The sequence below is a fragment of the Stegastes partitus genome, unplaced genomic scaffold (genome assembly GCF_000690725.1).
Source record: "Stegastes partitus isolate 25-593 unplaced genomic scaffold, Stegastes_partitus-1.0.2 Scaffold269, whole genome shotgun sequence".
Lineage (NCBI taxonomy): Eukaryota > Metazoa > Chordata > Actinopteri > Pomacentridae > Stegastes > Stegastes partitus.
This window is the reverse complement of record NW_007578000.1, coordinates 69,662-94,227: the sequence shown is the minus strand read 5'-3', so window position 1 is coordinate 94,227 and position 24,566 is coordinate 69,662. Positions and strand designations below refer to the sequence as shown.

The 24,566-nt window shown below is 39.9% G+C and overlaps 1 protein-coding gene across 1 annotated transcript in view; it reads left to right on the top strand.

The window, feature by feature from the left end:
* The window catches only part of LOC103357708 (exostosin-1-like), a 360,610-nt gene that overhangs the window by 320,685 nt on the left and 15,359 nt on the right, over positions 1-24,566 (top strand). The window contains exons 7-9 of the mRNA XM_008282376.1: positions 692-810; positions 2,694-2,789; positions 21,464-21,553. Coding sequence (XP_008280598.1) covers positions 692-810; positions 2,694-2,789; positions 21,464-21,553 — 305 coding nt within the window. The remainder of the gene's footprint in view (positions 1-691; positions 811-2,693; positions 2,790-21,463; positions 21,554-24,566) is intronic.

Sequence of the window (24,566 nt, the reverse complement as noted above, 5' to 3'; positions counted from 1 at the left end):
AACATCACTTAAATGTGGTTCCTGCTATCATTAGTGTGCATTATATATGTTCTGTAACACCAGCACTGCATGCTTTTTGTATATATATATATAAAAATCATGACATGAATAGATTTATTTATTAATCAGAGACTACAATCCCATCGTAGCAACCCATGCTCCGTAATACTGATGCATTCCTCTGGTGCAGGCAGCCACAGGAGGAATCACGTCCTCAAAAATTACAAATTTACTCATTGCACTGCATGCTGGATGTCATTTATCCGAGGCAGTAATTTAAAGTTCGGTTCTGCTTCGATACGTCTCTTTTTTGTCCTTTTTGGTTCATTTGTTTGTCTCAGCAAAATGCAAGAAAGTAACTAACGAGAGTTGTAGAAAACAGATCGACTCATTATGGAAGCAAATCTGCATCATTCACAATTCGGTAAAAGAGACTCAAAGCGAACTGTTCGCTCTTGGATTAGACATGTTTACTCATGCTCAGTCATGTGAACCAGGGGTATATACGCTGTCAGAAAGATGGATGACGGGTGCAGCACAGAGCACTCTGTGTCCAGTTAACCGTGATGGAGCTTTATGGAGAGCTACATCTGCACAAATCTGTGTTAAAAAAAAATAAAAAAAACCTAAATACAGTTTACCTGTGTCAACTGTGTCTGAAGTGTGTGTGTGTGTGTGTGTGTTTGTGCAGGTAAGAGCCCGTCGCAGCAGTTCACAGCTGTGATCCATACGGTAACTCCTCTGCAGTCCCAGATCTCCCCCGTGGTGAAGCTCATCATCGCTGTAGCCAAGTCCAAGTTCTGTGCACAGGTGGGAAGTGTGTCTGTGCTTTCGCTGCGATTCGGTGCCTCTGCAGCCGAGGAAAAGCGTGAAAAAGCTGTTTTAAATATAAAGAGTCAAATGCAAAGCAGAGTGTAAACAATGTCAGGAGGTGCCATTATTTCATGAGAGAAATGTCTCACTTGTCTCATGTTTTAGTTATCCACATGTTTCTTTTCAATTTTCGTCAGGACAAAACTCTTTTTGTTTTGCCATCTCTCCCGTTCTCTATTTCCTTTTTTCCCCTCCTCTTCTGTCTCTTCTTCTCTACCATGAAATAGTTTGTAGCTTCAGATAGGAAAGTTTAAAGATGCTGCACAGTCATTGTTCTAATACAAACCAGTGTTGTGGCCACTTTAAGTGATTTTTCAAACAAATTTGTAACATTTCTGACTAAAGAGGTGACCCAGTAGGCAAGCGGTTAAGGCACGCACCATATGGGGACATACGCCGGGAACCAGGTTGGATTCCCGGTCAGCAGGAACCTTTCACTGCATGTCATTTCCCTTCTCTTTCTCTTAGATTCCCATCTGTCTTCACTGTCGTATCAAATAAGTAATGAGTAAATATTATAATATAAAAACAAAGTCATTTTTTTCATGAGTAATATTTTAAGAATAAAGTCACAACATTATGACAAATATCTGAATATTTTATGTCATTGCAGATTTTTTTTTTTTTTTGTGCATGAAACCTAAAGTTACCGGTTCCCATCTTCTATTTCTGCTGAATTCTTTTTTTTTTTTTAATTTATAAAATTATTCAGATTTATTTGTCTCAGAGCACTTAACTCTAATACTCTCTTAACCTCTGTAGTATGTGGACACAGATGTATGAACGTTAGCTACTGCAGGGGTTGTCAAACTTATTACTTGTTACTTCTCCGGCTAATTTTCATTCGAGGTCAGAGGTCTGGAACGACTGGCGGTAACAAAATAACATCTAATCAACTCGCTCAAAAACTTTCCAGTAACAAGTTTTTGACAAGTCAAGAAAGTCAAAACACATTTGAGTCCAGCGCGAGATGTGGCACCGTTCGCCTGCAGTCAGTTGCATCAGCGTGACCTCGGAATTCTGATTATGCCACAAAAGTCCTGTTTTTTTTTTTTTTTTTGTGAGCAGGCAGCACAAAACCAATATGACACATCTCAGATTGTATATTAACACAAGTTGGAGGGATTGTGTACTGTGGAGATCAAGGCCCGCTCTGTATCTGCGTTTAAGGACCTGATGGTGGTTGAAGTGTGAACTGAGCAGCAACAACACTGTCTGGTAGTTAAAATCTCCAGTCAACTAGTCTCAATCTCCAGTTACACCGTATGTGCAGTTTATTGCTCAATAGAAACTGTATTTCAAAATAGAAATTGTTTAACGTCATACAGTTTTTTTACTCGCAACTCGAGATATGGGCTGGATTGTATGTTGTAATAAGCCTAATGTTCAACACAGCCAAAGACTTAAGAGGAATATCTGGAGAAAAAACGGCTTGTTGTATAAGCAGAGGGACTTATAAAACATTATTATGAACTACGTGTAATAAAGACTCCCTATAAATACCTGTATACCTGTAAATGTACTGAACGCTTTTGATTGAATCACTTAATTGTTCACACCGCTGATGTGAGAAAACAGTTTTGTATTATAACGCGACAGACTATCTTTCTTTGATAATTAGATACAGGAAGTGTTTCTGTAGAGCAGAAAAGCCTCACTGACTTCAATTTACTTCTTTAAAATAAAGAGAAAACGCATATTAAGATGGTTATTGCAGTTTTTTTTTAACACTTGTGTGAAATATCAACTGTCTCACAACACTCTGTGCAGAAACTAATGTCGATGCTTGCGTTACATTATCCTGTGTTTCTCCCATACAGATTGTGGTTTTATGGAACTGCGACAAGCCTTTACCTCCTAGAAACAAGTGGCCCTCCACCAGCGTGCCTCTCTCTGTCATTGAAGGACAGACCAAGGTAACAGCTGTTGGCTTTTTGCATCCATTATGTACTGAAATAAACTTAAATGCACGGCGGAGAAAACATCCATCTCCCCTTTATAAAGGCGACTTGTCTGGAAGACGCCAAAGAGAAAGGATCCTGTGCACTTAAAGACACGAATAAGCGACGTTCTGAGAGATGGTTTAGAGGAAGACGGATAAATAGAATATGCAGAATCCATCAGGAACAGGGTGTCATTCAGCTCTAAGATTAAATACTTGGAATTGACATGCCGATATTTCCCAAGAGAACACCAAAATCTGTTCCCATTTCCTGAGGCCCAGGAAAAATACTCGCAGAAAGCTAGAATTGTTAGCATCTGTGTGCCTTTTTATTAAAATTGATGTTATTACAGTGAATTGGAATCATTTTTCCAATTACTTTTCATGCTAGAGCTCAGCTGTGAGGCAAAAAAGAAAAAAAAAGAAGAAAAGATTGTGTGAATAAGAAAAATCTGCAAATGTTAGCTATGCAAACGTTTCAGCCATTTATCCTGAATCAGTGCCGTAGGTCCAGTTGTATAGTGGAGTTTAACTGGGCTAGCATCACATATTCCTCAAACCACCAACAACAGCACGCTGAAATAGCTGCATGCGTTAGATCCCCTTACTAATGCTTTAGCAACAACAACAGATTAGCTCTATAATTATGGTCACGTTGGTAAGAGGATGTCCATATAAAGATCTTATGAGTGTGTTCCTAACTGTTTATTTCCCTATCAGTTTGAAAGAAATGTACATTTAGATGAGTCAACAAGTCTGGAAGTAAGAAATCACTGACAAAACTGAACATATTACAGCTGATGAGGTTACGTATTTAATTTCAGGTATTTAAGAGCCATTTGAAACCATTGATCTTCAATGACCAAATCTTATCTTGAATGCTACTGAAATGACTGAGGCACCTTCAAATATGTGTCATATATATGAACATTATACGTAAAACATGGCAACAAAATACAAGTTTTACACAAGATTTAAATTAAATATCCTGAAGATTAACATCCATAAATCTGCAGAATTTAGCAACACATGACTCCAGTCACATGGTCATATGCCACTTTATTATGAGCCTTTTTTTTCATCTTCTAGATTCAAATATTGCACAGTAGAGCCGTGGTTATCACTGTCACCTCACAGTAATCTCACATTGCTGCGTGAGAGATCAAACCTCACATTAACAAAATAGTCATACTTGGTTTAAGTTTACTGCTAGTGTTGTTGTATTTTATTCTGCTCAAGGTGAACTCTTATTAATTATTTTTCATATTATTACCACCTAATCTTACAAAAATGAAAGAAAACTATCAGAAGATTTCAATAAACGTAATGTGATAGTTATCAGAGGTTAGGTTTAAAAAAGGCAATCAAATTAAACATTCTGTTTTAGGCAAGGAATTAATTAAAACACTGAAATCAAGGGAAAACCTTCATCCTATTGAGCAACTCGGTGAGGATTCCCAATGACACTAAAGTCGTAATTTGCGTATATTTAATTACAAAACCTAAATGGCACCATGGTAGGAAGCAAAAATGGAGCTAAAATGCTCCTGTGATGTGCATTCAGTTCTGTAATAAGCTCAGGGAGGAATTCTGCATCATTTAGAGCCTCACTTCATGATAAATGATTCAGTAAATTCAGAAATTACCCTTGAGGATGCCAGCTGTTCTGAGTCTTATATGTTGTTATTATATTAAAAGTCAAAAGAAAAACAAGGGTGGGCCCTGATTAAAGCTCAGTGAAGCTGACATGCACTTTGCAAACTGTCACTTTGCTCTGCGAGTGCTTCAAACATTCTTACGGTGCTCAGTCCACAGGGCATGTTTGATTGTTTAGTGATTCAGACAATTCAGGTGATGCTTTACTTTATAAATGACTTGGTGTTTCGTTCAGTTGTCTGTTTGCAAACGTTCCACTGCTGTTTTTGGTGACATTGCACGAAGCAGTAATTGTACATTTAATCAATTTTCATCAAAAATTCACATTAAAAGCATTAAATTCAGAATATTAGTCACACCAACGCTGCTGGTACTAATACTAAAACTGCTTCTCTTGTTCCGAGAGGAGCACCACTCATCCTACATACTAATCAGAATGTACTAAATGCATTTTAATTGGTATAGTCAGATGGATTTTTAAGGCCCTGATTATCATCACAGGTGTTTTCCATTACTTTGGTTGATTTAACCTGCAGCAGGACTGTGTGGTCGTGTCTTTCACCCTGACTCTTCTCCTCGTACTTCTGTAACACCTGTCTGGGTTGAACAAACGTACTACTTTTCTATTTAAGCAGCACAAATGTGAGAAGAGGTTAAATGATTCAAAATGAGTGAAACACCTGTGTGGGTGCCAACAGTGTCTGATTCCTTCCTGTCCTGAAAACCATCCAATCCTCTGTGACATTTTGACTTTGCTAACTGCTGACATTCCTACATGCCAGTACCTGTCCATGTGTCTCTTCCTGCTGCAGATGTACCAAACATTGATGTTCAAATAAGAGCAGTGAGTGAAGCAGGACAAGTCAACCATATATTCCATATATTTAAAATAGTTTCACAGTAAAAGCATCAGTTCCTGAGTCAACCTTGTCTCCAGGTATGATGTTTATAGACAACATCACTGACGTATTTTGAGAATTAGATTTAAAATTAGAACCAGACATTGCATCTTCATTATACTGCAGCAGACAGCGATAAAACAACATTTTGAAGGCACTTGCAGAATTAAACATGTGCAAAACAAACGACAGACTATATAAAAAATAAAGATACAGAGCATAGGAAATTGTAAAGCTGCAAGTGCAAAGTGTGACAGCAGGGAATGTAGATAATATTGCGTAAAATGATGCGCATATAAATGTTTGTGTGATTGTAGTTGTGAGCAGTTGGACAGCTTAGGGGTTGTTTTTCGTCATCTTGTACATGTGCGTACTGTCCTGTATCAACAGATGGTATTGACAGTTTCCAATGTTGTAGTACAATTTTAACTTTAATAATAGTTTTATAACTCTTTTAAGTTTATGTTTTGGCTCATAGCAATTGGATAAAGTTAATGGAAGCTTGTACTCTGGTCTAATGCAGAGTCCATAGTGACTTGAGACATGTTAGGCTATACTTAATCAAAACTGCAATCTTCTCCTCACCTTCAAGGTCCAGTGTGTTTGATTTAAAGCAGTCTGATATAGACTGGTGGTATAAGTCTGATAGTTTTAGCACTCATTTCTGCTACACTTCCGCTATCTGCATGCTACCATTTTCAAAATCCCCTTTGCTACGGTAAGCAACAGCTGCAAACTCCAAGCAGCAACCTACACACTGTAAAAATGTCACGTTTTGGGGAACTGAGTTAAGCAGTTAGGCAGCTGTGCACCAGCAGGCCGACACATCTTTAAATGACGCTCCTCCCTGTGTACACATAGACCTAAACAATTGACACCATTTAGCAGGGGTACCATCGCTGCATCCTGGGCACTACCCTGGACGAAAAAAGGAAAACACTGCAGATACAGACGCACTGCATAAATGACAACAAATGCAAAAAGAAGATGCTGTGCCACAGGCCTCTAGGGGCAGTTTTTAAGTCTTTAGCTTTTCAATCAGTCTGATTGTATAGTTGCTGAAGTGGTGTTTTACTACTGTCTCCCTCTGTTATTTATGTTTATCCATGGAGACCAGAGAATACAGACCTTTTCATGCAGCTTTTCCCTCAACTTAAGTTACTTGTCTCGCTCATCGTTGTTTACCTCTCAGGTGAAATGCTCACTACTGCCCCTAGAGGCTTATGGCACTCTGTTTATGCAAAGCATTCATGTATACGCAGCTCGTTTGTGTACATGCACGTCATTTCCCCCGTCGCCCACCGTACGTTTGTTTGACCAACAGCAGAATGGTACTTAGGTGCAGCCAGACCATTCTCCAGTGCCGGCACAGAGGTGTGGAGATAGATCTGACAATGCAAGACAAGATTTAGGGGGACCTACTAGCAGATGAAAGTATTCATTTCTGTATTCATTCATTCTTTTTCATTTGTGTATAATCATCTGTAACTGCAAGTCGTTGTGTTTTTGTGAGCTTAGAAAGAATCCTTCACACCTACACAGAGAACAGCTCCTCTTCCACAAAGCCTACCATGTTGTGCCAAACGCTGGCTTTACAGAGGACCTTGCAATCTGCAACCCCACTGCTAGATGCCACTGAATCCTACACACCGGTTCTTTAATCAAAATGCTTTTGCTGCTGGAGCATAAACACAGCTAAGACTCTGGATGTAAAGCCTGGTCATCGATGTTGTAAGCTTTGTTGGCCTGCCATCTACCCCAACCACCTCATGCCAATCACTATGATGCATTTCAGAAACCCGGCAAGCACCTAAATGTAATTGGGAACACAACTTATTCCAAGTTATGAATGCAGTTTTTTAGCAGACAGTGTTGGCATTGTAGTGTTAAAACAATACTCCCCATTCCATCTTCCACTCTTTAATCTAATTTCCTGGGAGGTTTTCATAGCAGATGGTCGAAATATTCCAATAAAATAAACAGATGGCAGAGTCCCCACTACTTTCAACCCCTTGTGAAAAACGTCAGGGCTTAAATTATTATTAGATATATCTCCTTTTTCCCTGTAGTGGCCTCAAAGTTAAAGAAACAAGATTGTGACTAGTAGGTCATCAGTCGAATAAAATGTGGCTCAGAAAAGTGAAAAAGTTTGCATCTTGAGCAACGTCCTCAACCCGAAGTCAGTTTTCAGGTGTGATTGTGTGTAACTGTGTGGATGTAATCAGGGTAAATATGCGAAAAAACCTGCAATTTCAGGACTCTATGTAGGTGACAAACTGAACTGTGGGTTGTATTTTTCTTGGGAAGCAGTGTGCCTTCTAAAATTAAACACACTTGGTGGGTTTTAGATTCTAATTTTAACAAAAAGAGAATATTCATGGATGTAACTTTCTGAATCCCAAACAATACATAAAGTACACAAAGTTATATTCCTGACAGATGTGTTGATCCAATATTAGAACATCCTAGCAATACAATATTATTAATAATACAATATACTGCACATAAAATACATGGTGGCAACTTATTATAGGTACATTCACATTTTCAGCTGTTACACATATATAGTTAAAGGTGACAATATGATAATCCACAAATACTGTTTAATATTAAATCAGATTATGTGAAAAGTGACCAGAGTTTCTCATCAACAGGAAATCAAGTTAAAAACAAGATTAAAGCAGGTACTGACAATATATATCTTTCTTTTTTTTTTTTTTTTTAAATGTACCTGCAGTTGTTTAATGTTGCAGAGGAGGGAGGGAATGACGCGTCGTGTACATCGTCTTGCATAACTGTCTGAAATTCTACGTAGCTCTATTTCAGCTTTAAATAGAGTCTTAATGGTGAAATTGAAGCAACAGGAGCTTTGATTGTCAGCTATTAGAGTCGGGACAGGAGTGTGACTTTGTTGGAATTGTTCTCATTTGTGGTATTACCAGGTAATGTTCTGTCTTTGCACACACATGCTGTATGAAGTCACAGTGACATTTCAGAAAAGGGGAAGAAACTGTGTCATGTTTTTCATTTTTTTAACTCATTTTCTTATTAAACGATTGAGCTTCTTAAAAACACATAGGATCGCTTACGGACTGTGCACATGCAGCCTCTCTCTCGCTCTGTGTCAACCTCTTTTCTCTCTAATCCACACGCTTTGTAGTGTAATTGCTTCTGTTTGTTTTCATGTAAATGTCTCCCCCTTGTAATGCAAGAACAACGTTTCCACTGGTGACAGTAAAACGCCTCTCGGAGGCAACGTGTCTGTGTGTGTGTTTGGTCCTATAATTAGTCATGTGGTATTTTGTCGTGCAGCCCAGACAGATGCTCTTCGGTGTATTTCCTTCCAAGCGCTCGCTGTGTTTGTTCCCACTGTTATAACAACACACATGCACACACGGAAAGTTTGTCATTTGCCTCCACAGAGTGCAGCAGCAGCAGCAGCAGCAGAGTAATTTGCTGTTGGTTATGAGTGTATCTGCTCTGTAATGCTGAGTGGCTGCACTCCATCAACGCTTCCTTCATCCTCAACCTCTGATTACCTCCACTGTTCTTTTTTTTATTGAAGTCATATCTTCTGAAACACAGCACACGGACGATCACTGTTTTTGTAAGGAATTAATAAACTTCTCAATTGATTTTATTAATATCCCACAAGTTGTCGTCCATAAATCGGCTCGCTTTGATGAGATTTAAGAAATATAATCAGTGTAGGGGAGCCACAGTCTCCAGTGTTACTTCGTCTGGTTGCATCTTGTTGTTGTTCTGCTGTTGGACGATAAAACACCTTTGCTTGTTTGCATTTCATTAAACCAATCACCCATCACCATGGGCAGAGCTCCCTCAAAACAGTGACAGGGAAATAGTTTTGGTGAAACATTTGCATGCAGGGAAGCAAGCCCTGTCATTAAAATGGATAATTCACTGCAGAAAACTACCAGCACCGTCTGGCTGCACGATCCAAATCCTAAAACTTGAAATTTTCAGCATGATAGGTTGCTGTTGTTTTTGTTTCCCATAGCGAAGAGGGTTTTGAAATTGGTGCAAATTTGCTTCAGTCAATATCTGAATTTAATCAAATGCCCGATGTAGTTCATGTTAGAATTTGTTGTTCTCTGTCTGCAATCCAAGGGTGGTGTCCAAAAGTCTGAGAGCACCAGTGATACTCCTGTCTTCCATTTGTCTTGAATTTGCTACAATATCGTCTTTAATATTGATATTTTCAGTTTGAGAATTTGGGTGAAAAATGTATTGTCTGAGAAAAATGCACAGAATATCTTCCACCGTGATTCCTTTTATGTTTCCTGCTGCCTAAAAATAAGAGTTAAGGTTGAATATTTTTTTCAACATCATTTTCTGTGTTTTGAAATGTTTAATTAGCTGAGTTAACGGAACACGTTTAGTCGACTTTGGTGAGATTGTTATTGCGAATTGGTTTTCCAAACTACAAAATTAGTCCCAAGGAAATTTTAACCATCAAACAAAGCCTGGTGGGAAGTCAGCAGGCGTTCTGGTTTTCTTTCTTCAAACCTGATTTAATGACTTGATTAAACTCTCAGCTGAAGACCTTTGTTTTTGTTTTTTTATCAAAAGATTTAGAAAGTTCTGAAATTATCTATATGAAAAAATAGATATTTTAAGTTGAATTAACTTCAAATTGACAAATACATCTATAATTGCATAAAGTTTCCAAAACAGAAATAGTTCATTCCACTGATTCCACTTTGTTTGGTGTTCAGCGTAGCATGTTTTCTCCCCTGTTTGCCTCAGTGGCAGCATGCACTCAAGCTGCACAGGCAAATCATAATAACCCACATCATCCCAGCTTCATTTCTTGTGAAATCAGGAAAGTCTGGAGTGTGGAGACAGCGGAGAAAAGCCCATGACAGTCAGCACTCCTTGGTCTTCTTTGGTCTTCAAGTAGTTCTTGCAAACCTTTGAGGTGTGTTTGGGCTCATTATCCTGCTACAGTATGAATCCATCTAACAAAGATACAAAGCAGTGCTTACACAGTTTACACACACAAATGAAATTCACACTACAAAGGGTTTTCAGAAATGGAGCTATGACTCAACCCCTGCTTGTAAGCTAACTGTTTAATCCAGACACTTCGGAAGTCTTTGATAGTAACGTCTTTGTTGCCTCCCTAAAGAATTAAGGATTATTTAACCAACTAATTATACACTGAATTATGCTTACCGGTAATATGACTGCTTAGTCAGAAAAATCAGTTCCTCATCTCTCGGTCTGCTTGCTAAGCATTTATGACCCAGACATCAATATTATCGAGGGTGTGATCCATGACTCTCCTCTGTCGCTGTTAATATGTCCACTATATCTCACCTTCATCAATCTCTTTTCAGTATTAGCTGTCTTGCTCCCACATACTGAATTTTGTATTGATAAGTTAATCTTGAGCATTGATTCTGACTCCTTAGCTATGCATTTAAATTACAGCAAAGAAGTATAAAAGTAAAGAGTTCAAAGGTCGAGTAGAAGCGAATGTGATTGAAGAGCAAGTCAGGGCAGCAGACTTACACAACAATTGATGGTCTTGTTTCATCCACTAAATATATTTTAGTTCATTATTTCATTTCCATTCACCTGGAAAGACTACCTTTAGGCTTTATCCAGTCATTGGCAAAATTTGAACTTCATTTAAAACTAAAAGTAGATTATTTTTTAATTGCATATTGTAGAATTGATGCCTGATTGTCTTTGTTATGAAAGAAATAAAAAAAACAACCCTGAACAAAACTACACAGTCGACACTTTGATCGCAACATCTGACACATTGTGTGCTCAAAGAGTTGTTATGACTGGTGTTGATGCCAACAGTTGCCCTTGTACTCATCCAGCATTCACAGAACAACATTCGCAGCCCTTTGGAGCTCTGTTTTGGTCTCCACCAACTCAACAAAGCTGTCAAGCTGTTTACCTGCTAAATGCTCCCCTTTCTCTGTCTGTTTCATTCTAGGTAGCTATAGTGGGGTTATTGCGATGTTTTTGTTGAAAACAGCTTTCTCAGGTTGACAGAAGCAGTGACAGTGAACCACAGCAGGAAAGTCACGAGCCATGAAATGAAAACAATACCTTAGAAGATGTTCAGCTGAATTCGACTGTAGAGTTGGTTGATAATGTTCTGTGTGTTTATCACCACAAACAGCTCCTTTTTACATTACACAGGTGATCACATTTCTTGTTATTTTAAAAGTATACTATATACTTGTGCAGCATCAAGTTCATATCACTTCTAACACTGTGCACATTGTGCTATAGATCAAACAAGACACAATGAATCTTCTGAGATTCACCCTGAAATATAGCGTATACACCGATAGCCACAACATTAAAACCAGCAGCGTTATATTGTGTTGGTTCTCTTTTTGCTGCCAAAATGGCTTCGAACCATCACGGTATGCCACACAGGCTCTCCGAGAGTGTTCGGTAGTGCCTGACATCAGGGTACTAAAAACAGATCCTTAAGATCCTGCAGGTTGTTGGGTTGGGTCTCCATGGATCAGGGTTTGTCCAGTGAATCACACAGATGCTCAACTAGCATGGGATGTAGGGAGTTTGAGGGCAGGGTCTACACCATAGACTGTACAAAAGATGGACGTAGCAACCGGCCCCGAAAAATGAAGCGAACCTGGAAGTGTCAAAAACCTTCAATATCACAACGTCCGCTAGTCCTGGCTCCAAAAAGCCCTGGCTCCCATGGACTTGAATTGGAAAAGAAGTGATCACAGATCATGAAATACTGCATTCCTCCAGCTCAGGATGGCTTGATTGACAGTCGGCAGCGACCATACAGACGAAGCGAGCAGAAGGCGGTAAATGTGGGCGGGCAGAGAGGGCCTGCCTCTCAATCCGTCTGACCAATCGCTGCTTCTATGGCTCCGCCCCCCTCCGACGATTTTTGCGTCACTGGCTCCAAAAATCCAAGATGTCAACCAGGAAGCAGCAAAACCCTGGCTTCATTTTCTCAGTGCAGAAACCAACGGGTGATGTCACGGTAGCTACGTCCATCTTTTATACAGTCTATGGTCTACACTTTGGACTCTTGGTTAGTCAAGCTGCTCCTCAGCAATTTTTGCAGGGGGCTTTATCCTGTGTATGCACGTGTGGATGGGTGATACATGTTAAAGTAATATTTGCGTGAATGCCAGGACCAAAGGTTTTCCCTTCACCTGTTAGTCTGTGCTCGGTGAATGGTTTTTATATGTTAGTCAAAGTGATGAATCTTTAGCAAGGATTTAAAAGAGACCAATGCTGAGGCGGATCTGTAATGACGGGGTCAAGTGTTTGAAAACTTAGGACAAGCAAAAGAAAATGCCGCCTTTGTTTTTGATCTGGATTTTGGAGCCACTAGAAGCATCTGGTCAGTTGACTTAAGTGATCTAACCCATTTAAGACAAGTTCTGAAATCAACAGGCAACCGTTGAAGTGAGGCCAAAATAGCAGGAATTGTCTCACTTACAGCTACCAGCAAAAGGCAATATGCAGCATTCTTACCAGTTAGGGACACCAGATAGATAACATACTAAAATCTCCATAGGAAGAGGTGCAGTCGTATAGTCAAAATGAAAAATAAAGCATGCATTACTACCTGCAGATTGGTCAAGAAAAGAAATGATTGAATCTTAGAAGTCCTGCTTCGCTGAGAAAAATGTGCCATAATAACTGAAATAATTGCTTTGTCCAGTTTTAAACGGATCACAAGTCTTTTACTGACACTTCTGAGACAAAGCACTGATAATTAAAGAATATGAAAGTGATTTACCTGATAAGTGAGGTGTGATTCCATCCTGTTGTCTTTATAGATGGACTTATTGTAGTGACAGATTATAAAACCAGTCGTACCATTTGCCGTTTAACAAATATGAGGAAATAGCCACAACACTGAAAGCGGACATCAGAAAAATGGGCTGGAAATGGGGATAAAGGCTTTTGCTCTGACATACAACACAATAATAAAGAGCCTCTTTGTAGTGTCAATTTATCATTTCTCACATCAGTAATGACAAGAAACACGTTGATGATGAGAAAAAGTGGCTGTTCGTAGTTTACGATGATGCTGCAGATAGCTTTGTGATCTTTGACTTTTAACTGTAATTTACAGACATCTCGATATATCTGTGTCATAAAAGCAGACCGGATATCTCCAAAGACTCCCCTTGAAGTAGCAGGAGTCATGGCAAATATAAAAAGAGGAAATAAGTGGAAAGAGAGCAACAAAGATAAGGTTCAGACCATTGAACTGCCAGAGATCTCAGTGGGATCTAATCTCTGTCCAGGGGCAAAAAAGCATTGACACCAGCCAGAGGGAGGCATGGAGGGGGGAGTGATGGAGGGGGTAGTGTTACTCAGACAGCTATAGACAGACACACTGTTGAATTCAGCCAATATGAGGTTTTGAAGGCCACTGCCAATGCTGACGTTTACTGGAGTGAGAATGCCGAAGGGTGAAATTCTATGACTGTATTAAGTTTGACCATTTTCATGCTACCAGATACTTTTATGAAACCTTTGCAAATGGAAAAGCATCAACACAATGCTTGGCCCATCACCGGGCATCGACAATCAAAACTGGGAGAAAATGCTCTGTATTGCTAGGTTTTAGAGTAGCTGCACTGTGTGTTAAATACAGTGGTGTGCCGTCAGGGCCAGCAAGGCCTTCACTGACTTCCGTTGTAAAATTTTCCCATTAATCTTTTAACTTTATTCCCAATAGTATATTCTCTTCATTTAATAGCGTGTCTCTGGCCTGTGGTGCTTCCAGCAGTGAATGTTTATATAAGGGCTTCTTTTTTATTTTATTTTTATTTTTTTTATCCAATCATATTTTAGCCATCATGTGTTGCCAGGGTCACAGAAATCTGCCCTGAGGTCTTCAGAATTAAAAGTGCAGGCCCTTGTAGCTTAAAATGCATTGTAATGAAACTGTTGCTTTAGCCAATCAGATTGAGAGTTGGTGGTGCTAGCTAGCTGGCCTACAATAATGTCAGCACTTTCACGTCCTCTGATTGGATGGTCAGAGAGCTTAGCCAAAGCTAGCGGTTCGTATCAGTAGTGACCTGCACAAGCTAAAACTTTATCGTAATTTTATTTTTTTTTTTTAAGTTAAGCAAGCGGACATTCTCAGCCCTACAGTGAATTAAAAGTTATGTCAGACACACAACTGGAACCAACTTTCAGCTTTAGCCTCCATGGCGATAGAACAGGACTTATTGTTGGATTAGCTGCTCAACAGACTGATTGAAGTGTTTATGATGAAAGAAAGGAGGATGGATTTTGTGTTCAAATAATCACAGGTTTTGGCGAGTAAAGTGTATATTTTTGTCTTTTTTTTGGCCTGATATTGATGCTCCTGTTAGATGTGCAGGGTTCTCACCTGAACGTTTTGACAGCGCAGTGGGGAGGGGGGTCTTAGCGACACTCTGATGTTAGCGTTAGTGTCTTCGCTGCTAACGCTGCTATTTGTTAGCAGCAAAGACAGCGGTAGAGAAATGAGTTTCTTAGGAAAATTTGCACATCAGATTTTCCAAACACGCAGCTTGAAAGACAGCGTAGCGAGCCAAGACACAGCGTGTTTTTTCAGGGAAGTAGCACGGTGAGAACCCTGATGGGATGTACAGCTGTGGCTGCAGTGAAAAGAGACTTGTTGAATTGTTTTAACTGGGTTTCTTGCTTTAGTAATGGCATTCATTCTCGCTACATGAGACACCTGTCTGCCATGCAATGTCCTGTTATGCTGCCTTTGTGCATAATGCTGATGGTTTCTAAAGCCGTGGCGTCATAATGACGGTGTTAAGACGTGGTTTGATTCAGGTAGGATGCCACTGAAGGCCTACCAGTAAAGTGCATGGCCCGCCACTGGTTAAATATGGTAAGCCATTTTAAACAGGCTAAGAGACTAAAGTCATACTATTTTCACAGTGCTAAAATTATGATTGAGGTATAGTGTTTACCATGGTCACCATTTTAGTTTATCCTGTTGGCATGAATTTAGAGTCACTAACTTAATTCTTATTTGAATGAAAACTGCATCCCAGTGGAATTTTAGTCCTGCTTCTGGTCCATCACAGTGCAGAAATAGCACTAGTAAACGTATTAAATGTTCTTAGAATGAACCTGGACGAAGAAAATCTATCAGTTCTTGTGCTTGTCAACTTGAATTCTGCATTCAACTTGAATTAGAGAATTCTTCTGGCTTGCCTACAGACCAATGTTAACATCTCAGACACAGTTCTGAACTAGTTCAGGTCCTTTCTAACAGGAAGAGACTATGTGATGTCTCTGGGTGAGTTGGTGTCATATAAAATTAAGTTCACCAGCGGTATCCTCCATGGGTTGATTTTTATACTTATGTTGATGATGCGCTGTTATTACTATTTTCTTGTTTATACAGGTAATCTCACTGAGACACAGAGTCTCATTCTCATGAGAGACCTGTTTGCAAATAACTAAACAATACAACATGGAATCACAAACAGTGTGGGACCTGTCCTCAACAAACATAACAATAAAAATGACAGACAGGATCAACTGAAACAAAACATCAGACATTAAAAAGGAAGTACAAACAGTGCCAGGTGATAAATAGAATAAAACAGTAAGAACAAGAGCATGAACCAAGAGATGATCTTTCCGGGGTATTTAGCAGACGTTTGAAGCCCCCCAGGGGAATCAAGTTGGACAGTTTCAGAATCTGCCGTAGTGAGTTCCAGGTTGAGCGGGCAGAGTGAGAGGATGTCGTTTTTCCAAGTTCTGTACAGACTGAAGGGACGGTGAAAGTAATGAAGTCCTGGGAGCGTAGGCTATGGCTGGACTGTTTGCGTGACATGTAGGATGATGAAGAAGAAGCAAGAAGGTGGCAGCAACAAGTCATTTCCTAGCATTAAAATTAAAACAGGATTTGTTCTTGAAAAAGACAAAAGATTTTAATTTCAATTTCTTTAAAAGATTTTCAATATGGCCTTCAAAACATTTTATTTATTTATTTATTTTGTTTAAATCAATTCTGATGCTTAGGTATTTATAAGAGGCCACTGACTCAATTGGGGTGTCTTGTGCAGTTACAATACTCAGGAGAACTTCTGCTACCTTCTTTGTTATTCATGTCACCTGATGACATCACCCAGTTGACAAACTGTTTTGTTGCCTCAGTAACATGAATATGTAGATGTCACACAACGTTCTGCAAGTTCACAGCAACAACTAAGGTGCTCATCATTGAAGCCAACAAAATGCAGTCTCACCTTAGCAAAAATATCACCATGAACAAAAAGCATGAAGCATAATCATCTTTGATTGTGACCAAGCCTTTGAATCTCAGGAGAGGATCATTACTAGAGGACATCAGATGATCACTAAAACCATCAGAATAAACCACAGACATTTGTACCAAATTACACGTTAATCAGTCCAGTAGTTGCTTAATTATTTCCGTTTCAACCTAAATGGCGAGCCAGCTGGTGCACCTACACTGCCATCCAAACAGCCACACCACTTGTACGGCCAAAATATCCAGAATAGATCAAATGGAGCAAGGTTATAGTCCATCATGTAATACAAAAGAGGTACAAAAGACCTATTTACTTGTTTAATGCACATGGAGCTTTTGGCTGTCACAAAATCAGGCTGAATTTGCTCAGTTACCAATAAATACAGATGTTCTGCAGGATTCTGAGATCCTCTGGGACATCATCACATGCTAAATTGTTGTTTTTTCGGTGTATACATGATCACATAGAATCTTTTTTGCATATGTTAATGTTGGTAATTCTTTAATGAAATTCATATTGTGCAAACAACTTTTTCTATTTGAAATTAGTTTGCATCTGTCAGCTTGGATCTTAAAGTTTGAAAGACTCCTCACTAACAGTGACATGATGGCCCTAGTTTGTGCATCTGCCAGCAAATGCAAGAATTATACGCCCTGATGAAGATGTGATATGGTTAAACCTCCTTAGCAAGCAAGTCAGCGGACCTTGAGCTGAGATTGCTTCATCACAAATGCAAATGCACTGTTATGTCTAGTTGTTTGGTCTACGTATCAAAGCAGGACATGATGGTATGACAGAGTCTGGTCCAGAATTTAATGAAAGAGCAAGAAGAAAGCCAAGTAATTTGAAAATCCTCAAAGTTAGCAAAAGCTTAGCTGAAGAATGCTGGGAAATGCAGTGAAGGTATGTTATGAAGATTCTGTCCAGACTACAATATACTGACAAGTGTCTTTATCATTTTGTACATCTTAGATAATGTACTTTTTTTTTTTTTCACATTTATTCCATTAGGTCCAGAATGCAGTTGATAAAAAGGCACATGGTTCTTTTCCAACACACGAAGGGGGTTTTCCTAAAGAAGCTGAGAAACTATTGCCTACTATGAACACTGTCCTGACTGAACTAATCACCTGCCTGCTGATCACAGGGCAACCATCCAAAGAAAAAACATTTTGTGCCAAGACTTCTCACATTAATCAGTAACTTAGTGCAGAATTTTATTTGGCACTCTCAAATATTTGGAGGAATTTAGGGGATTTATGTTCAAATTCGTTTGATGTTATGCTTAATTTCCTGATGAATTTCGACTCAGCACCCATCCGCTCATTAAGCTGAGATGGGAGTAGACATTAACCTTGCGGATATTTGCAATCTTACTTTGCTAAATAAGCCTCTTAATGTTACCCCTGGGGGTGTAAATTCAATCTACTTTATTTCAAGCCGTGAATCCATATGAAAACGTCACTGTGTGACAGTAGTTAACATGGAGGTTCATTTCACTGACATAAAATTAGTTGACTCAGATAAACTCTTAAAAAAAAAAGGGCAGTTAGAGAGTTTAACATAAGTACTTCTCAAGTTTCATGCTGCTGTGGGGTGACATAATCTTACTGGTTGAGTTAAAGCACCAGTTTTTCAAGCTAAGCAACACTTTGCTAGATATGGAATATGGAACTGAGCAGTTTTGCTACCAAGTGATGAAAAAAAAATCCTTTGCTTACACTGAGATGCAAAAACCAGTGTGATTAGCTTAGCTGGCCATCCACATTCAATGTAAAAATACTTAAAAACTACCCTTGAAAAATCCTATTTGATCCCTTTCCTTGTGCTTTTCATATTTGATCCCTTTTTTGTTGTCATATCTTGGACTTTTTTCTCCTTTAGACATGCTAGTGTAATTCTGGCAGTGTACTTTAGATTGGTATTATGCTGAAATAGTCCTCTTCTGACAAACGTCTGCAGACTGTGAGTCATTTTGTTAGCCAGGATATATCATCACAGTCCAACCTCTGTTTACATTGTTGGGACTATGCATTCAGTCTGGTGCTATCAAGCCACACTTAACCATCGCCTAATGTTGCCTTTGAAGATGTGCAAAATAACAACAAAAGTAGAAAAACTGGACATCGAGGACAACAACTACACCTGGAAGGGGCTAGGACTCTCAAGGGTCTTCTTGGAGGCTGCCCTGTTTGGAAGGAATGTCCTGCAGCTGCCATTGAAGAACATCACGACTGGGTACAAGCTGGAGTAGGTCAGGCTGGTGTTAGAACTCAGGCAGTCAAGTGGCCAACCGGTCAGGATGCTCTGAAAAGGCAGAGCATGGAAAGCAGAAGACCGTGCGGACAATGCCACCTCCAGACTCAAACACCAAGAGATAGTTGGAACTACTCAACAATAAAGACTTGGCCTGGGCTGGGGGGAGCCTCAGAAGCTTTGGTCCACAGAGAAAGAGGAAGGCCTCGGTGGTCACAGAAGTGACAGGGATGGAGGAAGACAAATTCCTTCTGAAAGCTGTTGGCCAATGCCAACAAGGGCAATGGACAAAGTGGGAGGGCATTCTTCCAAGGTCAGTGGGGTGGAGTGACCTTTGGAGGATGCCCCAGACAAAGCTCAGCTATCCAGGTAAGAGCCACATAAGACACCCTCCCTAGCCCAGCAAAACTGGCAAGATGGTACAGAGCAGATGAGAACTGTGATCTGTGTGAAACAGCCCCAGGAAACCTGTGTCACCACCTGTGTGGCTGCCCTGGCCAAGGGTTGGTACAGGTGGTGGCATGACCAGGTCCAAAGGAAGCTGGCAGAACATACAGAGAGCATGAGAGTTCTGGCAAACGGATGACCAAGAACCCAGCATAAACAGTGTATCCAGTTCGTGTCAGCAGGACAATCTTTGAGAAACTGCCACCAATTGAAAACACCAGCCCTGTCTCCCGGAGGTTCCTGGGCCTAGACAGGCAGCTACGGTTTCCCATTGACATTTCCAGCACCGCACTGAGGCCCATGTGGTGTTGTCCTGTGGTTGGTGGCAGAGAGGCGTCTTCTGCTGGTCAAACTGACAGTGCCCTGGGAACAGGGCGTCAAGGAAGCATACGAGAGGAAAAGGCTGCAGTGTCTTAATGGCAGAGTAGCAGGAAAAAGGCTGGAGAGCGTCAATCTATCCAACGAAAGTCGGCTGCCACGGCTTTCCAAGCTTCTCAACCTTCACATTGGCTTCACAGCAGGAAAAGTGAAGAACATCCTGAAAGAATTTGCGGAAGAAGCAGAAAAAGGAAGCTTCTGGCTCTGGATACGAAGGAAAGACTGAAGCTGGGGAAACCAGGAAGCCATGCAGCACCCATCTGATCATTGACTACCAGCTGCAGGGAGTGGCAGGAAGACAGCCCTGACCGCTGCCCCACCATCCTGAGGTGTTATGAAAATTAAAGGAGCGAAACACCAGTGAAGGATGGCTCCCAGCTGAGGACCCTGTAGCTGGTACAACAGGTACCAGCAGAGGTGCGACAGGCAGGAATGCCTTGCAGGTATAAACACCAACCTGTCTGCAAACCACTATGCTTGTCCTGACCAGGTTTAGACCAAACTTGCTTGCCATCTGAGCCAAATAACTGTGTTTCAACAGATTTTTAGTTTGTCACTGATTGTCCTGTATCCTTTTTCATCTTTGTGAAGTCTCACAATCCGATTTTTTTGTTAATCTGGCAATTCTTTTCTATGTGGGCCCATGGTGCAGAGATGCAGATGGACACTGAGAATGTGTGGTGTTCCCATTTCATTTTATAACCATGTTCCTGCAATTAGGCTAGTTGGAAATCACAAGTATTTCATTTAAATGATCATAGGTTTGATAACTTGTGTGTCAGTGATCACAGCTGTATTCACTTTTGTTGCAATGAGTTTCTACTTTGTGGCCTGCCTTTTTCATGTAGACTTTGTAAAGTACATGTGGTCATAAGAGGAAACAATAGACTTAGTCACATATGAATAATGCTGTTTTTGAGAAGCAACACAATTTTGCACAGGGATGTAGTCACTTCTGTACTTCTACACTGAATATGAAGAAAGAAAACATTATTTTGTTGAACCATATTTCAAGGCACTTTTATTTGATACACTGGACATCGTCCCTGTTCAACTCAACTACGCCACAAGCACCCCTAAAACATTTCCAATGACAAAATCTTAACAGCGTTTTAGAAACTATGTTGTAGTTAATGCTGCAATAATACACATAGATGGTGATTGAACACATTAGCAAAACTCATTGTTGAATTTGTTAGTTGTCTAAAGTGACTGTACCTTATTTCCTTTGTTTCACTTTTGAACCTGTATGTGTTTCAGGGAGCAGGTTATGTTAACTGAACATTTTCCCCATACATCCAGGATCTGTGCCCTCTTTCCTTCACCACACAAACAGTTAAATAATTCACACTTTAATCACAAGTCAATAACATCAGCAGCAGCCATCTTTAGGCTAATGGATCAAGGTCTACTACACTTTCTGTTCGGCACTGAATTGATAACGACTCACAGAAAACCTATTAAGTGAGCTCGTTGATCGATAGACACACAGTTGGGGGTGAAACAAACACATTTGTTGTTTATTTGTCAAGATTTTTTTCATGCCCCTCTACCGTCTCTATAATGCTTATTGAAGTAAACAAGAGTTCCTTGACCCTGAAACAGCTTTGAATCAGTAAAGTTTCAGCAGTTCAGAGTTTCATCATATTTTTTCCTCCTAAAAATATAACAATGATTTTATTGCATTAACTATATCGACAAATTATTGCCTCTTTGTCTCTCTGCAGACGATGAGCAGTCGTTTTTTCCCTCACGACATCATCATCACTGATGCTGTTCTCAGTCTGGATGAAGACTCGGTTCTCTCAACCAATGAGGTGAGTTACTGATAGCTTATCAGCCAATCAGCACAACACTGACGTTTCACAAACTGAACTGAGGCGCTGATGCTTTATCAACAAAATGAGGTGAGGAGGCCACACTCCCAAGACACAAGGCCACCAAAACACCGTTATCAAATATCTGGATTAGAATCTCACTTACTGAATTACTCGCCAAACAGAGCCAGACTGTTTTTATAGGCTTTATAGGCGGAGACCATTACTCGCACTGAGGTGGCACAATGACTCGTTAATTCAGACATCACATTGTGTCCATCCAACCTTTAGTTTCTTTTCTTTTGGCTGCAGGTTCTGGTTCAGTCACGCATTGTTCAACAGATTGTACCACTTGTTTCCAGAGCTCTTCAAAGTAGTTTCATTACTATTAGAGTCTTTAAAAGTCTGTACAAGAGTGTCAGGTAAATCTGCAGTTGCAATGCATGTACAGATTCTGTATTTACATAAAAAGCAGATATAGTTTTATCAAGTTAATACACTTTTCAGTGACAATAATACAAAAATCTTCAAATTGCTACACAACCAGTGTGAACATTTTCTGGTCAAAACTATTTGCTTGAGTGTGGTTAAATGATAGGTTGTTGTGATGTTAAAACATATCTGTATTGAAACAAGAAAAATAGTTCTGTCTAAAAGTTCTGCCAGAAAAATAGAAGTTACTGAATGTAACTTCACTACCATGACATTTTTTCAATTCATTTTTATTTTTATAGTGCAGTGTGGGTTCTCTCTGGGTTCTCCGGCTTCCTCCCACAGTCCAAAAACATGTTGAGGTTAATTGATGATTCTAAATTGTCCGTAGGTGTGAATGTGAGTGTGCTTGGTTGTCTGTCTCTAAGTGTAGCCCTGTGATAGACTGGTGACCTGTCCAGGGTGTCCGCTGCCTTCATCCTAAGTCGGCTGGGATAGACTCCAGTCCCCCCGCGACCCTAGTGAGGATTAAGCGGAGTATAGATAATGGATGGATGGATTGAATTCAAAGCATATGTCATCTCACAGCTATTAGCATAGTGAGGTGAAGACCTTACGAATTTTAAACAGAGAACCCAACAATCCAATCAAATCTCAATGGATTCCTTTGGATTCCCTTCGAGCAAGCTGTCAGCAACGTGGGAAGGAACCAAATTTAAAAAAAAAAACCCTGATAGGCAGGGGGAATATAACAAACCTCAGACAGAACCAGGCTCAGGAAAGGTGGCCATCTGCCTCGCCTGGTTGGGGTGAGAGTGGGGATGGGGGAGTTAACAGGATTTTAATGGCAGATTTTATGAGGCTTGTAAATGGTAGTCGAGAAACCAATGGGTGACATCGGGGACATATTTTACATACAGTCTATGAGCTCAAGTTAACAGAACAAAAAGGAAAAACAACCCCAAAGAAAACTCAGCCAAATACATAAAATGCAGCAATCAGATCACAGTACAGTGGAAGCATTTATATTAATCGTTAAAAAGCGGTCAACACGGCTACAATATTCGTGCTGTTGCAGTATTTTGTGACTCTTAAAGTTGGTGAAGTCGACTGTCTATCAGTGTTGTTGGACAAAAACAGGCTAAAATGTAAGTTTTCTGTTTGTTTTAAAGTAGCTACATGCGTTGCTACCTACTGCCAAAAGTCTGTCCAAGCTGTGCATCACTTTTTAGTACCCCTGGAGGTATTTCTGAATGTTGCAGCGTTTGTTTGTTTTTTTTCAAGTTGTAGTGTGTTGAACTCTCAAGGCCACTGGCAAAAAGGCTTTTAGGATGATAACTTATGTGACTGACAAAAATAACACAGGTAACATTATGTGGGGTTGCTGATATGTAAACTTTCCCAGTGCCATCTGAAACTCTGGTAAGTTGTGTTGAACAAAAATTGTGCGACAGTTTGGCACAAGCAAAGAAATATATTTTTATTTCTATCAATTATGTGCCTTCAGTAGAAATAAGCATTTAATTGCTGACTAAATATCCAAAATGACTGGACTTGGACACAACTGACTACACAACTCCCAGTAAAAGCCTGCCTCTGGAAATGTTTTTATAACCAGCTCCAATCCCCATGGTTTTATGTCAGCCAGTGGCAAAAGGTGGTGATATCTTAACACAGTATTGATCCTTGCTGAAATGAAGCAGTCTGTTCACGCACAGTCATGAATACCATTCATTATAAATGAATTGCCTCACTCTGCCAAACAGTGCTTTGGCCACTGAATGAGAGGTGGAAAATGTGCTTTGCCTTTAAAGGACGATTCCAAATACATCAGAGGAAATTAAACTAAGCAGGACGAGTAGGAAGTCTAACAACAGAGTCGGACAAGAGCCTGAAAACAAAGCAAAGAGCTCTGATTAAGGACATCAACGATGTTGAGGCTCAGTGATTTATAACAAGGCCAGGATGCTCAAGATCCAGTCTTAATTAAATTACTGTGCGATGTGTGGAGTTAGAATAGATACTATTAAGATGGTTCTCTTCTAATTTAACCTAACACTGAGGAAAGGGGCGAGGAAAGGTAGAGTTACAAAAAGAAAGAGAAAGGAAGTAGATTGAGCAAAAAGAGGGATTGGGAAATAGAAATAATTTGGGAAGGAATCTAAAAGAAAAGGCAAGGAGCGAAAGCAGCGGAAAAAGTAAGAGATGAAGGTGATCTACAAAAGGCAAGGTAAAGGGAAATAGGGCGGAAAACACCAAATAGGTAAAAGGAAAAGGGGAAGAAAAAGGAGGCAAAAAGGACAGAAAGCTACACAAATTCAAGGACGAAACGAGGAAACTACAAAAGAAGACTGAAGAGGGTTTAATGAAAAACAAAGTGCTTTCACGGAGTCAGGAGTTTTACGAGAGCCATTACCTCTGTGTCTGTATCATTACGCTGTCAAAACACAGAGCACCTCTTTGATTAAAGTCTCACTTGTTACTTAAAAGCCAGGGTGAGAAACATCCCAGCGGTTTGTTACACTGACATTTGTTTTAGAACAAATTAGAAACCAGCGACTTGTCTCAAGCATTGTCAAGA